The sequence below is a fragment of the Lissotriton vulgaris genome, chromosome 6 (assembly GCF_964263255.1).
Source record: "Lissotriton vulgaris chromosome 6, aLisVul1.2, whole genome shotgun sequence".
NCBI lineage: Eukaryota > Metazoa > Chordata > Amphibia > Caudata > Salamandridae > Lissotriton > Lissotriton vulgaris.
In genome coordinates this window covers 890,644,489-890,660,574 of record NC_141694.1, presented here as the reverse complement: position 1 = coordinate 890,660,574, position 16,086 = coordinate 890,644,489, and the positions used below count along the sequence as shown (strand labels likewise).

The window sequence follows — 16,086 nt, the reverse complement described above, 5'->3', positions numbered from 1 at the left end:
CCAGTGCTGGTCCACGAGCAAGTTCCAGGTTAGGTTGTGCCATGAGTCTACCTGGGTCTTCAAGCATTATTCAGCCCAAGATTGTTGGTAAACCTACTAGTCAGTTAAGCTCCTTAAAAGGTCTTGATGACTTTGACTGACTGGCTCAATCATGTGGGTCGGCTCATGCTTCCAGACTAAATTGTAAATTCTGGCTAGTAGTTCTTGCCCTTAAAGATGTGTAATATGGGCCACTGGAATTATGCACAAGGGGAAGACCAAAATATTCAGCAGGGTTCACTAAATAAAGTGGCAAGAAAATGCAAATTGCGCAGCATAACGTAGCACAGTTTGTGATAGTATTACTCCAATATTTTGTCATTTTTACTCATGGTAACACTGCCTGGGCAAAGATTTTACCTCATCAACACCTGTTTAACACCCAACTGCCTCAGTAAGTCAGTGAAAGATGACTAGTCAATTTTTGCAAAAGGCCATCCATTGTGTGGGAACACATATTGACATATTTTTATTAACTTTTGATCTGTTTGAGCGAGAAACAGTTTTCTTCTGTTAAAATCTGCAATCAAAGTGTACTGATACCCAACCAGGTATAAAAACAGAATGACCTAGTTACAAGCCTACTTTGTTAACTCCCTTTCAGAGACATAGTGCTCAGTTTTGGACTTTGGGTAGGAAAGGCATTTCAGAGTTTTTCTATGACCTTCTAAATCCTGAAATCTGAAAAGAAGTCGAATTCTGCATTAGCCATTCTTTAGTTATGAATGGGCTTAAAATATTACCAACAATGTATTCATGGTTCTTGGCCTTCAATGAGATTGCTTCAATCTTAATTTTTTTGTAATTGCCTTTGCAAATGTTTACAATTCAAGATGACGCATCTTATCCAGGAAATGAAGGATTTGTTAATGCTCATGCCAATAAAAATAAAATAAATATCCTTGCAAAAAAATGGTTGCCTTTCACAGACACAAGCAAATAGTCTCTCATGCCTTTTCAATATGCCCAAAATGTCAAAATAACAAATAGATATTGAAAATTTTAGAGGGGATAAAGAAGTCTTCAAGGCATATGGTGCACTGATAACGTGATCTGAAGGGCAAGACGATATGTTTGTGCGGTTTAGTAAGACGTCAAATATTATCAGCCTTTTATTTGGGATATAGTTCTAAGCATTGTGTGTTTAATTATCTCCTTGCAGGTTATGAAATATGGAAAAAAGTACTTTGTGAACACTGCGAATGAAGAGATTGGAAACTGGATGATGTTTGTACGGCCGGCACGAAATGAACAAGAACAAACCCTTGTGGCTCATCAGTATCAAGGAGAAGTCTTCTTCACTACAGTCAAGGTAGCCAGAACTTGTAAAATTGAACACAACCAAGGGGCTAATTAGAGGGAAGTGTACATGGCTTGTCATTTAACTTCAATACAGAAGACACCACTAGGATGGATAGAGGACAGGCTATAAAAAGAACAAAAACTACCCCATGTTAATGCCAGACACTAAGCTAGCTCTCAATTTTATCTACTGGCTGGACTCCAGACAAATCAAATAAAATTAAAAGGTTCAATTTCACCAGTGAAATATAATGAAATTGCATGAGCGTGCACTGGCCCTTCCTCTAGATAAAATATATTCTGAGGTTTTAGTTAAATTTACTTTCATGCCCCCGCTTTTTTTTGCAACATCAGGAATTTGTATTTTTCATCCCCGTTGTTCGACTTCTCTGATGTTATGTTATGTTAGCAAGTTCTTGTATAGTGCACGTACACCGGATTGGTTTCATGGCACTGCTCTAAGAGGTGCCGGATTCCTGGAAGCTTACTTGTAAGCTTGTCTAAACAGCCAAGTCTTGAGGAGCTTCCTAAAGCTCAAGAGGTCTGTGCAAGATCTAATTTCAGAGGGCATGTAATTCCAGTAGCTGGGAGCTTGTACAACAAACCTGGTGCCACCCACACACTTCAGTTTGAAGAAGGGAATAGATAGAAGATGCTTATGAGCAGAAAGCAGCTTACCCGTGGGAATGTACCTTTGGATAAGGTTATCCACAAATTTAGGGCTGCTACTGTTCAGTGAATTGAACATAAGGCAGCATACCTTGAAAGCGCATCTCTGAGGAATAGGGAGCCAGTGCAGCTTCCTCATGAGAAAAGTGACATGTTGTCACCTCGGTTGCTGAAAACTCAGTCTCGCTGCATGGTTCTGTACCAGTTGCAATCATTTAATGAAATAAAGAGGGATGCCGAAGTATAAAGAGTTGGCGTAGTCTATATGGGACATAACCATAGTTAGAATTACCTGAGTTAAGGCTTCCAGGGTAAGAAATCTTCAGATTTTCTTTATTTTCCTCAACTGGTAGAAGCAGGTCGAGATCAATGAGCTAATTTGGGTCTTCATTGTGAGCTCACAGTTGATCGTTACCCCCAGACTTTTGGCAGAAACGGACAGGTTAGAGATTGTCCTAATTCCTTAGGCCAAAATTGTGGTCCCCAAGGGTTGTGTGATCTCCCTGTTAGGATCAATTCAGTCTTGTTTGGATTAAGCTTCAAATGATTGCTATTCATCCAGTTGTGAATAAATAGCTTAGTGGATTGAAAATCACAAACCGATTCGGTAGAGTCACTATTTGAGAACATTAGTTGGAAGCCATCCTCATAGTTGAAGGTACAAGCTTGCCTCTCTTTCAAGGCATGTTTCAGAGGGAGGAGATTGAGGCTAAACAAATGGGGGAATAATGAGGAGCCTTGTGGGACTCCACATGTAGTCTTCAACTTTGGGACTGTAAACTGATTGGTGCGGACTGACTGAGAACGGTTTTCCAGAAAGGATCTAATCCAGTTGAGAGCTGATCCCTGGATTCCTGCATTTCCGACATGATCGGCCAATATCCCATGATCGACCGTGTCAAAAGCCGCGGAGAGATCCAGAAACACAAGTACCTGTGGGGACCCCCTATCGACCGCCTTCCGAAGAATGTCCAATACAGTCAGTATGACAGCCTCTGTGGAGTGTGCTGGGTGGAACTTTGCTTGATATGGATCAAATTACTCAGACTGTTCCAAGAAGGCAGAGAGGCATCTGGCCACGTGAGCTTACCTTAGCTTACCTTAGCCAGGTATGGGAGCAATGAGATCGGGCGGTAGTTACTCAGGATTTGGGCATCTGCCCCTAGCTTCTTCAGGAGGGGGACAACAATTGCCTCCTTGAAGGTGTCGGGAATGTAGCCCTGGGATAGTGACTTGTTCAGAAGGGATAGAGCGGAAAAAACTTCGCTTAAAATACGTGGTGGGCAGCAATCCCTAGGAGAGCCTGATTTTACTTTGGACAACAGTTTTAGGAATACCTGGTTACCTATTTTCGGAAATTGTTCAAGGGAACAAGAATTTATTGGCATTGTGGCGCATGCCTCAGGGATTGGGCAAGTATGGATGCTAGCCTTAATTGCTGTGATTTTATCGATGAAAAAAGGGTTAAAAGAATTGCATAAAGTTTGAGAAGGCATAGGTTTTATTGTCACTCTATCAGGGTTTGACAGTTCATTAACAATAGAGAAAATTTCTTTTGATCTGTTGTTAGAGGTTAGGATTTTAGATGAGAAGTAGGCAGCCTTTGTGGTTAAAATAGTTTTTTGATAACCTTTTAATGCAGCTGAGTAAATATCCTTATCTTCCAGCAGGTAGTTACATCTTTACCTCCTTTCATGTTGCCGAAGGGCTAGTTTCTTAAAACTATTGATGCTATTCCAGCTCCTTGCTGTCCCCCCTTCAGTGGAGGGGGTTTGATCCTTACATTGTACCCCTTTTTTTATTTGCACTTCTTGCTCAGTCATAGTTTGAAACCAAAACAAGAAAACGTCAAAAATTCTTATCTGCTTTCAGTAAAACTATCTTCCATGTCTGTGTATCTTTCAGGACTAATTTTGAAAGAGATTGCAGACATTTTGTCGATGTCAGGGTCTCAAACTGGCTAGTAGGGGAATTACATTTGGAGATCCTTTATTGAAGTTGATCTAATGACTGCTGGATGATGTTATATAAGGTGTGGCTGGGTTTCTATGAATAGAAAACCAGTCTCCTAACTTTCAAATGTCAGTCCGTACCTACTTGTTAGGTCCTTTGGGGTCACACAGTGGGTTTTTGGTTCTTTCATTTGCATTGTCTAGGCAGTATTTTCAAAATCATGAATGTGTTTTGAAGATGTAACTGAGATGGTGCCGCTGTTTGTAGCATGACTTCTAGACAGCTGTTCTGGCATTCCCTTATACTCTTGACATTCATGATGATTGCCCATTATACCCACAATGCTTTGTATAAGAAACTTTAGCTAATGCGTCATTCAACAATTCTTATGGTATGATCTCTTAGTACCTTTCAACAGATAACAGCCTTTGACTGTACTGACCTAAGAGTACTGGATTATTTTCTGTTTCCAACATGGTGACCATAATGACCTATCAAACACTGTGTGACTTGAGCACTGATAATTTGAAAAAGACTGGTGGATATATTGACCCCGGTGAACTTAGCAAAGGGAAAATGACCTGAAACACCTCTAATGGGGATGGATAAAAGGAGACATAAGTTCAAAGCCTTCTCATCTGTCCTTCCACTGCTTCCATCAGGCCTTTGATGACCACAGGAGAGAGGACTATAGAAAGGCATTGGGTCAGGATGAGTGTATATTTACATATGTTCATAATAATCATGAAGCTCACTACACAACTAAGCTCTCTACATACCGTGCTGATTGAACAAGGAGTGTGGATCAAGTGCATCACCCCCAGTGTGATTATGGAGTTACTCTTTGTGACTTGTCCGATGGCATGCTCTATGTTTCATTATCTGCAAGAAAGTTGTCATTTCAAGTGATTTGTCTTGACTGGTAGAAGGCAGAGAGCATGTCAAATTGGTGTTGTTGCAGCGTATTTCCTGATCCTGAGTTTGTGGCAGTAGGATAGTTGTTGACCAGTCCTTTTCTTACTTGTCATGGCTTTGAGATTGACGATGCCCCTGCTTTGGCTGTTGCTTCCCAGATTTGCCTTGTATTGATGGTCACAGTCTTCAGTGTGACAGCATACTTTAAAGATAATGCGGATAGGCGCAGGGAGTTAGTGAATTTACTTGAATGTAAGGATGATCTATTCATCAGATCCTTACTGTCTAGTGTAGCTGTTGGGGGGCCCTCTTCACAGCAGTTTTGTGAGAGTCTCCAATACCTCTATGCAGATGTTGCTATCAATAAATAGGAGTTATGCTTATGAAGCCATTTTGAACACATGGAAAGTCTCATACCTCATAAGGATAGGCACCCCTTTACTGCTATTTTTAATAGTGAAGACAAAAATGTTAATGTGATAAAAAAAAAAGTGGATGATTGGCTACTTAACGTATTAGCCTCCATTAAGACATGGATCTCTCAACATCCTAAGCCCTCTGATCCCTAGTTTTGGCTGATTTAAATTGTCTTATAAAGGAATGTAAAAGATGTGAATGATTATGTGGATGTAATTACTACACAGTGACTAAGCTATGCTATGTTACAGCTCCATGGCACTATAAACAAAAGGTTAGACTTAATAGGTCCTATTATCTCTCCTGAAAGACTCCAGTTTCTACGAATTCTTCAAAAGTGATTTTTGTCATTGCTCTTTTGTTTTACTCATTTGAGCTATAATACATAGGACTAAAACAATTGTAATTTTTTTTACCAGATCTGCATGTCTAATGACTTGAATAATCTACTCAACCTAATTGTAATGTACTTAAATTGGTCTCAAATTGTGTGATCCTAGCCAAATATTTTATCTTATAGAGCCACCTTTTTCTTCATAGTCACATATGAGAGTATCTTCAAATATGTGAGTTCAACATATCTGCTGCATACAAAAAACAGTTTTGTTTGATTTAATAAACAAAACCTTTGCTCCATACATAATAAGAATCTAGCTCATATATGGTATACCTGACTTGCCTCCTAGTTCACTGATAGCTTCGTCATCAGGGCGGGAGGCAGGAGTTCATCTTTGATCTTGGTCCCTCTGAAACCAGGTTTCGGGGAAAACTTAAAACTTTCCTATTCCCACGCACTTAAGCCCTTTCCTTCCTATCCCCTTGAGTTGGTCCTCCGGCGCTCCTTCCTTTAGCGTCAATGCAGTTTTCAGCGCGGGGACACTCTGTTCTTGAGTAACCAGGCGCTTTACAAATGGCTTTAAATAAAAAATAAATAAAAACTCACTTTTAATAAATATATCACTAAAGCATGATGTGGTTCTGCACTGTCATTCCCAAACAGCACGTTTTCCATTGAAATGGCCACAGACCTTTCCACCAACATGCAGTTTTACTGATTAAAGAATATAACCTATAAAAATCTATAACCAATAATCTGTGGAAATTGGGTTTCAGCAAAAATATTCATCATTTGCACATCACCAAATAGTGTTATGATTTGTTTTATCCTATTAAAATCTTTTTTTATCATCAAAGAGAATAGCATACATTGTGCTTGCTTAAGTACTGAAATATATTTTGAAATGTTTGAACAGTTAATTTGCAAGCTATTTAAAAGCTGTGTATCCGGAAAAAACTGATATTCTACAGCCTTTCAGTTCACGCTCTTTGCACAGCACGATTGTCAGACAGTTCAGTTTACAAAGTCCTCTAAATACCAACTTCCAGGATAAAACAAGCAGCAAATTGTAAGAAGACATAAGCTGACACATGACCTCTGTGTCTGAATGCAGAGCAAATGTGAGATTGAAAACAAGATTTAAAGGCATCTTTCCTGCTTATTTACTTTCTGAGTGAACAGAACACCTGTTTTTCTGCTTGCCTTAATGGACAGTAGGCCCTAAAATCCCCACCCCCTCTAAAATCTGGCTCGCCATAGTGAATAGTGAATGTGCGAGTAGCCTGATTATAATATCTCTAGCCCTAATGCATTGAGCTGAAAATAGCTAATATTTCCTTGAGAAAATTGATACATTATGCTTGAATTATAGCAAACATTCAGCTATTTTGGCTGAGAATGATGGTCACACTCTGAATTATTCAAATTCTATGATCTAAACCAACTAATGACTAACTTTCCTTGTCTGTCCTTTGAACACTGCTCTGGGTCCCCTCGGGAAGCCTACTGTGTCAGTATTCTCCATCTAAACACTGAGAAGCATAACCCAGCTCTGACAATTGTGTGCAATGCTTCTCTTTATACCGCTCTGGTACCTCTAAGTTGGAGGCTTGTCATGGTTCCGCCAATTCTTTAAAAAAAATATTTGGCTGACCCCATTATTCCAAGCAACTATTGTCAAATCACTCTGCTTTCAATTTCCATCAAAATAATTGAACAACTCATTAACAATGCCTTTTCTTCTTTCCTTGAATTTGAATTCCATCTTGGGCTCTACAGATTATGTTTTAGCTCAGAGTCGGTACTTGTAGCAGTTGTTCATGAGCTGCCAGGGTTTCCAAAACAAGGTGTCTGAGGAGCATTAACTCTTCTGGATAAGTTTGCACCCTATGACCTATTTTCCATGAAATGCTTATAAATTGACTGCACTCGATTGGTATCGGAAGCTCAGCTTTGAACTGGCTAACCACCTCCTTTTAGAGCCTTGCTTTGTTAAACTTCTATATGGCTCGGTTGCCTCAAAATGATTAGATAAGAAATTTTTTAGGGATTTATTACGATGTACGCTGATGACTTTAATGGCTGAATTAAATTAACCCAACTTTAAGTGTTGCCTCAGGAGTGGTCAAATGGCTTCTCTGCAACTCTGACAATACGGAAGTGATGGTTTTAGGACACTCCATACTGTTTTATCAGACGATTGGTGGCCTTTGGATCTTGATGCACCACCTTCTCATAACACCATAGTTAGAAATCTTAGCTTTTACCTTAGGTCAAAAAGATTACTTCCACCTGTTTTCTTGTGTTAAAAAAATGGTGAAAAAAATATTTTTTTCCGTTAGAATGCCACAAATTAGTTTTTCAGGCTATCATAATTTCAAGACACGACTACTTGGCTGCGAAACCCAAACTGATCCAAAATACTGCGGTGTGCTTGATTTTCAGCCTTGGTCATCGAGCACATGCTTTCCACAACAGACAACAATTTCATTGGCTTCCAGTGGGAAAAAAATATATTTTTAAAACATTATGTTTCACTCTCTGTGCAGGTAACACATAAGTTCCTCCATATCTTCACAGCAAATTTCAGAAATACGTCCCTAACCAACCCCTTCCTTTGTCTTATGATCATACCCTGGTGATCCCTCAATATAGAAAAATGAGAAAAGGTTACCCTGCTTTTTGCTTCCTTGCAGCTAAGCAGTGAAATTCCTAACTTTCTAAAGGAAACTCATAATCATCTATAGTTTGTAAAATAATTAAAAACATTTCATTTTAAGTACATTTGTATACTGGTCTAGCTCGATTCTGGTTCAACTAGATAATTATCAAAAGGATTCCCACCAGTGTAACAGTTGTGTTTTATAAAACTTAAAAAAAATAACATAACGGCAGTCTCTTACTGTTGCAGACATGCCCAGATAATGGACTGAATAAAATGTGTGAAAAATTATTGCAGGGACCAGAAGACAAATCAGACAGACCTGAACTACTATTGGTGAGCAGTAAACAACATTTCACTAAATCAAGTGGATGCCATATTTGTTGATCTTGCTTGTAAATTTTGTTTTTCCAGAATAAGCTTACACAGTAAATTTTGTTTTAGAAAAATAAAAGAATTACCCATCCTGCCCACAGGGAGTTTTCTTCCTGCCGTGGATAGCCGCCTGATGCAGCAAAAATTATTGAGAGGCGCCCTTTCCCTAAAAAGGACCAGATGATTGTCATTATGAATTAACTACCCTTTGGCAGAAAAGTTGTCAGGTTAGTGGCTTCACCTTTGGAAACCAGTGCTTCCCCCAACTTTGAACAGAGTGGGGTAGTCACAAGTTTGGTGGACTAGGAGCACTACTAATTTACACAGGTCCACCTGCTTTGCCGTACTCTGAATGACCCCATTAGTCTATTAAGGATGTTTAAATTTAGTTTCTAGTTTTCTAGTTACAAGTCATACTCCTTTGGTTAAAACATACGTTTTTTGTCCACAGCCAATTGATCCACATACAGAACTGAAGGTCTGGTATGCTGCAGATTATTTGAAGTTCATGGAAATTTCCACATTTGTCATCAAAGAAGAAGCAGATGTTTGTATTTCACCACCTCCTTTCACAGTAAGTTTCATTTAGATATCTTATCTTCCTTCTTTATTCTATATTTCTTCTAGTGAAAAACTTAACCAACCAGTACTGGGCTGTATTATATATATAGGGCACATTGCATCTTTAACTGGGGATACCGGGCACAGATCAAGATAGTGCGACCTATCACAGTAAATGTCCTCCCCGAGTGCTGGTGTGAGCCCGGGCTTGCACCAAGAACAGTGCATTAGTGAAGAGATGGTCTGCCTTTCACTGTGCAGATAGCCGACACAGCATACGTATCTTAGGGAAACAGAGATCCCTCTTCAGGCGGATGCAGTGACTGACAGTACGATCCTGCAGAGGAATGCTTGGAGGGCCTCTAGGTCCTTCATCACCCCTTTGAAGCTGCCCCTTAGGTTGCACAGATTGCGGCCCGCCTCTGTGAGATGAAGTCAGTGCATGTCCTGAAGGTTTCTTTGCATCTCCGTCCACATCTGTAATATAGCAGAAATAGAGGCAATGGATTCCCTCAGTTCTCTGAGGCATGCCCCAAGGCAAATCAGGGTACACGCCCATGGAATTGCGCCAGTGCACATTTGGGGTCAGGTGTGCAACGGAAAATTGCATGCGCAAAGCCGCTTGCAACCTGTTTGCACATGCAAATATACTCTGAGCCATGTACTAACACGAAATTGCTTGTCTCAAATAATTAGCGACTGTCAAAATAGTGTATTGCGACTCCCTATTAGGAAGGGGCGTTCCCTTCCTAATAGTGACCTCACAAGCGATGTACGAATGTATTGTGACCGCAATTGCGGTCGCAAAACACTTCCAATTTACCACCCTCTTAAAGAGGGTGGTAAGATAATCGCAAAAGGGAAGGGGTCCCCAGGAGACCTCTTTCCCTTAGCAAATGCAGGGGAAATATTTTTTAGGAACAGGCAGTGGTCCCAGGGACCACAACCTGCCCTTAAAAAATGAAACAAAAACGTTTTTTTTGTTTTTATATGCATCCCGTTTTCCTTTAAGGAAAACGGGATGCATTTGAAAAAAATTGCTTTATTTAAAAGCAGTCCCAGACATGAAGATCTGCTGAGCCCAGCAGGCCACCATACCTGGGAGGGCCAGCCATGCCCAATGAGGCATGCAATTTTCAACCCCACTGGGTATCGCAAACAGCGTCTCTGACACTGTTGTACATTGGCGACTCGCAAATTGCGACCTGCAACTTTGTGCAATTTGCGAGTCGCTAATGCCAATGGTCGGTCATCTGGCCCTAAGCATAAGCATAATCTGTAATACAAAAGGGGCTGTACGAACGCCTCTTCCATATTACCAAAATCCCCTAGGGGTTCAAAAAGCTAGTGCACAAGCCCATAGCACCCGGTGCACTTTCAATGATACAAACCATGGTGCCTGGTGCCTAGCCTCTGTAGTTAAAACCTTTTGTTTATTGCAAACTGTGTGTTAATTGAAATTTGAAGTAGAACTCCCTCTGAACCTACAGAACAATACTTGAGGTATAGGCATTAGGTGCCAGAAGATACACAAACTAAATACAATGAAAATATTGTATGAGGACTATTGAAATACATGAAACACAATTAGTTACTTAATTAAGGCTACACAGTCCTATGTGTGTGAAAGGAATGACAAAACACTCCTAATGCAACACTAAACATTTTAATTTTATAAAAATATTTGTGTTCATTTTACTTTGGTGGGTTTATAATTCTGGTTCTAAACTAAGAACTAGTGCTCAAGCTCGGTTGTGGAATCAGCTGCCAAACGTGTTAGATCTCACCCACCTCGCAGTCTTATAAATTGCTTCTGCATCGCCCTAATGCTTATTATATCCATTTTACCAGTGATATCCATCTCTTACTGATCCTGCATACTTCCCCCCTTGCCCATTACCCCAAAACAAAATTATTCCAATTCGTTTGTACTCATCATTGTTTCAATTTGTTACCCTCTCCAAAGACTGAATTCTTGCAAGTCCTAAGATTACTTAACTCCCCGTTACGTATGTCAGGCTACCTCCAGTTGCCAAGCACACAATGCTTCCTGTTGCTGTGCAAAAAAAGCTGATTATTGTCCTCCTGTAGAGTGCCACCTGTTGTCCTCAACTTAAAGCTTCAAAGTGTGCCCTACACCTTGCTCCCCATTGCACTCCATTGATTGTTTCCCAAATATTTACTGTCCTTTCTTGCCCCTCACACCTCATCACAATCTCATAAATGTTTTGTAGCATAAATCCATTTCTTGCAGATTCACGCATAGCACAATATCTTGTTATCTATTGGTTACATCACAGCAAAAGAGAGATTAAACGCAATAAAGAACAAAAATCCTTAGCAAAATAAATGTTGCTTGATGTTTTTTCACAGGTCTTTCTTTTTCACCTTCCCAACGCTCCTCTTTCACACTAGTCTCTGAAAATATTCTGTCCTTTGTTTTTAAAAGTGTTTAGTTTATTTTGCTTTGCAGTATTTCCTGTTCTTTGTTTTACATACTACTTGTTATGTCTAGTGCACCAAAGATCAAGTGTTAAATAGAGCAATTGACAGACAGTTCCAGAATGAGACCAAATACATAGGGAGAGTAATTGATTGAATAATAACAGCTAGGGCGATATCACACAAAGTGCCCCCGGGGCGCAACTGTTTTTTGCGCCTGCTTTGTGCGCCCCCGGGGCACTTTGGTATAACAGAAGGGGACGCAGACGCTTGTGTAGCCTCTTCTGTAATATTGATAGCGCTGGTGCACATGAAGTGCCAGCTCTATCTTAAGGGGGTGCCCCCTATTTTCAAGGGGGAATACCTTTGCCTCTGTGCCCACGCAGTATTACAGATGTGGGCGCAGAGGCAAAGAAGCTCTCAGGAGGTGCACTGACATTGTGCCATCTAAAAGGTAGTGCACTGTCTGTGCGCCCCCCTCTGGAGGGGGGAAAAGGGATCCCATGGACCCCCCAGATTTCCTCTTGCCGGTGGGTGTAGTCACTCTCTGCCCTTCCTGCAAAGGGATCTCTAATCTCATTTAAAAGTTCAGGCGGGTTGCCACCTTCTCTATGAAAACATGGAGCAGCTTTAATGCAGCCGCTCCGTTTTTCACATGAGTGCGCTGCTCCCAGGAAAGCGCAAATTCACCGCTGCCATTAGGGCAGTGCATTCACCGCATTTTCCTTCTAGGTACGCCCAGCGCATTTAAGGAAAATGTGCCGCATGTATAATGCATTCACTAGTGTACAAAACAAGTTGGCATCATCGTATGGAGTGAGACATGAAACTCTATTATATGTGGCATACAGATGGAAGGTGAACCATTAGGAGAAGGATGTCTGTTGAAGAACTTCTAAATAAGAGCTCATCTTTGCTAAAGCCCACATTAAGTAGACCTAATAGTTCCACCTTAAAGAGGACATTAAATGCAGGGGCTGCAAAAAGCAATGCAAACGAAAAATCCAGACCAAGGTCTGCTCGTGGTCCTCAACTGAAGACAGATGGGGTTATCTATAATTTGTCAAATGTTGGACATCCACAAAAAACTGAAAGATGTCCCATCTGCCCACCAACCAAACTGCAAAGTAACAAGATTTCCTAGTGTGGTTCCATGGCTGCATGAAAGCACCTCTCTGAGCACTATAATACACATATTCCTTCCAGCCGATGTGTCATAGTCACAACACGTATTTGTACTTGATGAAAGGTCAAGAACATTACTTGTTGATACTGTTGCCATGAAGAATACAATTTGGGACCATTGTGTCAGCTGCACTAGTGATAGTATCCTAGGCCCACATTGTAATTGTGAATTCAAGTTCTTAGGTGTGGCACTCTTGGCATTCCAACAAATTGGCTTAGCCGACTTATTACAGCATGGAGCGTTTGGTGGAACAGGATCCCTACTGTAAACTAGCACCCTCCCCTCTGCCAAGTTGTGGTTCCTCCCCATCATTTAGAACTGTGTGAAATGCCTATTCTGGCTTAAACCTCTGACCTTTCTGCTGGGCTGCCCGCCAGGTCACTTTGATGGTCAACTGGAATCAAATAATGACCACAAAGAGCAGGGAAAAACCTTGCTGTGCTACATGGTCATGATTATTTTTTCAAGACATTAACTCCTCCTTTAGGTGTTTAATTCTTGCATATACAAAACCTTTGCTGAGTGGGCACAACCAAGATGGTACTGGCTGAGCAAAGTTTAGTGCCAGCAGTGGTGCCATTACACGGGTGGCTCAATTGAAGGCAGAGAGACCTGATATGCCACTATGGTTGAATGACGTTGGTACTCATGAACTGATATTCCTTTTGATCCAGTGTACACATGATTTTTCATACTTTCTGTCTCTTTAATTATCCAAGCAATGTTTCTATAAAACCTCTTTTTGGAGATTCAATAATGTTTTGTGTTCAGATCGTTATGACTTAAAACAGATTTTTACTTCATTTGTGAACTCGTTATTTTTCAGGTTGTTGCACACTTCCACAGGAGTAACATAGGATCAGATTCGAATTAATGTTCTTAGTTATGTCATTTTTAGAATACAATTTATCAACAGTATGCTTTCTGTCATTTAGAAAAGATCAACCACATCTCTAAATACTCCCTTCTTTAAAACTCGCTGTCCTTCTGTTGCCCTCATGGATGCCAATACACCAAGGACGAACATTATTCATTCTCTTTCCATAAACCCCTCATTCTTGTCCGTGGTAACATGTCACACATTTCTTTCATTTGCTAATACATTTTGTAGTTCACAAAAACATTTAATTTCTAGCCAGTCATTATTCATTATGCAAATGGTGTGTAATCGCACTTGACCGATAAACGCAAATCTGGATTGCAGGTGTCCAAAAGGTGGTATTTAAATAGCAAACTGTCACCAAAGTTGCTTCCTATTTCCTATGCACCCATCCTTTCAGGTTCTTTGTTGCACCATGTGTCATACCCTGCGCCTCATGTTTTTTCTTTGTAGTCCTATTTAATTCTTCTTGAACTTTAGCTGGTAATGGAAAGGAGTCTGCCCAGCCTGCGTGATCAGTACCGCAAGATATCAGGGTCTGAGGCCCTGTGCACAGCCTTATACCTTAGCTCCACTACAGTAACATGTTCCCAGATCACATCAATGGCCAACAATACCTTTTACTTTTTCTCCAGTCTTTAAGGGGCAGGGTCAATTGCGCAATATCATACATGAGATTTCTGGTTATCCCCACTATCTTGTTACAGGTTCATGAACCATACCATTTCTTGTGAACATTGAAAACTTGATGAAAGAAGGAACTACAGTAGCATAAACGAAGCAGTAACTACAGGGGAGTATACATTTTCCTAGATTTCAGGAAAGTTTAATCCTCTGACTGGGAAGATTGTATGTCCTGAGATTTTAGCATATGCGTTGTCCTTTAAAATGTTAATATGTCACAATCTGAGGGTCCTAGTTTTTCTGGGTAGAAGTCCTACACTTAGTGGGATGGACCTCAGTAATGAAGGGGGGTAGACCAGTCTGACCCACTTGGAAAATGGTATGTAAGCCTAAAGGGACAAAACAGCAGACATTGGGACAGCTGATGCTCTTCTTGATACGTCTAGTGAACTGGATCTGAAAAACAAAAGGTGGTGAGGTGGAAGTGTGTGAACAAACCTCACCTGTTCTTGTAGGAGTTGATTCTTGATGGATCTTTCTCTGGTCTCTGGTGAGGGATAGAAAGGGGTTCTGGAGTTGTTCACTAGTGTGTGTGTCTCGGCACTCCATGAGGCAGCTGGGTGCATCCCTGCAGGCAAGGTCAGCAGAAGCAGGGCCTTCAGACTTGTTGCTGGTCTTGGGAAAATAGGTACCTCTCAGCACCACATTCTATCAGGATCAAATCAGGATCAAACCATGTCTGTGTTGAAGAAAGTGGTCCTTGAGCTGAAGTGCAGCACCAAAATAAATGTAAATTTCCTTGCAGACGGGCAGCAGCTCTCAGGCAATCAGAGTCAGCACATTTTCTATGTAAAGCAAGCCTGCCATCCTGTGGCAGAGGTTCCCTCCAAGGTTTCTGGCAAGGCCACCTCTTGCTCTCTTCCTAGAATGGATTGTTGTGAAGTTGGGAAAGTACACCTTACAGTGGTCTACTTTGGCAAGATGCCTTGTGTATCTCTCTCAGACAGAAAGAAGATGGCCGCCGGGTAGGAGCTCTTGGTAAGAGCTCCGAGTGCTTGGGATCCCATTCTCTGGACTTTATCCCTGTTAGCACCCAGCAGCATCTCCACCATTTCGAGTAACCCCTCAAGTAACTGGATTTGACCAACTACCTCAAGTAACTGGAGTTTGATTAATAACATCCTTACCTGCTTGTTGGCGGTGGCTGGAAGCTCCGAGGGTCCACGATCTGCCCGGAGGCTACGGCCGTCGCAAGAGAGGACCAAGTCACCCACACCTTCTTCTGCGGACCCTGGGCTGTCCCTGACCAGTTGCTGGGCACGGCACGGATGCTTGTTGCCCGGAGCCCGCTGTGGATGACCGGTGCACGTTGTGGTTGCCTGCGACCAGGGCGGTTGCGGTGCACCGAAGGTGTCTGACCCGCCCGGGGTCGCCGTCACTAGCACAGGACTCCCTGCGTGTGGACCCGATCCTTGCTGCTGCCACCTGAGGGGCCGACGTCGAGAGGCTCCAGACGGAAGACTGGTGCCAGCTGCGGAGGTGCCCTATCCGCCTCAATCACCGCCTTGATCACCCCCATCCTGCCCGCGGACCCCGGTTTGGACGCGGCGGGGGACTGCGGAGGTGCCCTGTCCGCCTGCATTCATTGCCTGTTCGCCCCCGTCCTGCCCGCGTACCCGGACTGGACGCAGCGTGTGAGACCTGGTGTTGGTGAGCCAAGTGGG

The 16,086-nt window shown here is 41.7% G+C and overlaps 1 protein-coding gene across 1 annotated transcript in view; it reads left to right on the top strand.

The window, feature by feature from the left end:
• Window positions 1-16,086, top strand: part of LOC147708117 (zinc finger protein PLAGL1-like) — a 149,073-nt gene that overhangs the window by 18,988 nt on the left and 113,999 nt on the right. The window contains exons 2-3 of the mRNA XM_086925308.1: window positions 1,202-1,351; window positions 9,121-9,243. Coding sequence (XP_086781434.1) covers window positions 1,205-1,351; window positions 9,121-9,243 — 270 coding nt within the window. The 5' untranslated portion in view covers window positions 1,202-1,204. The remainder of the gene's footprint in view (window positions 1-1,201; window positions 1,352-9,120; window positions 9,244-16,086) is intronic.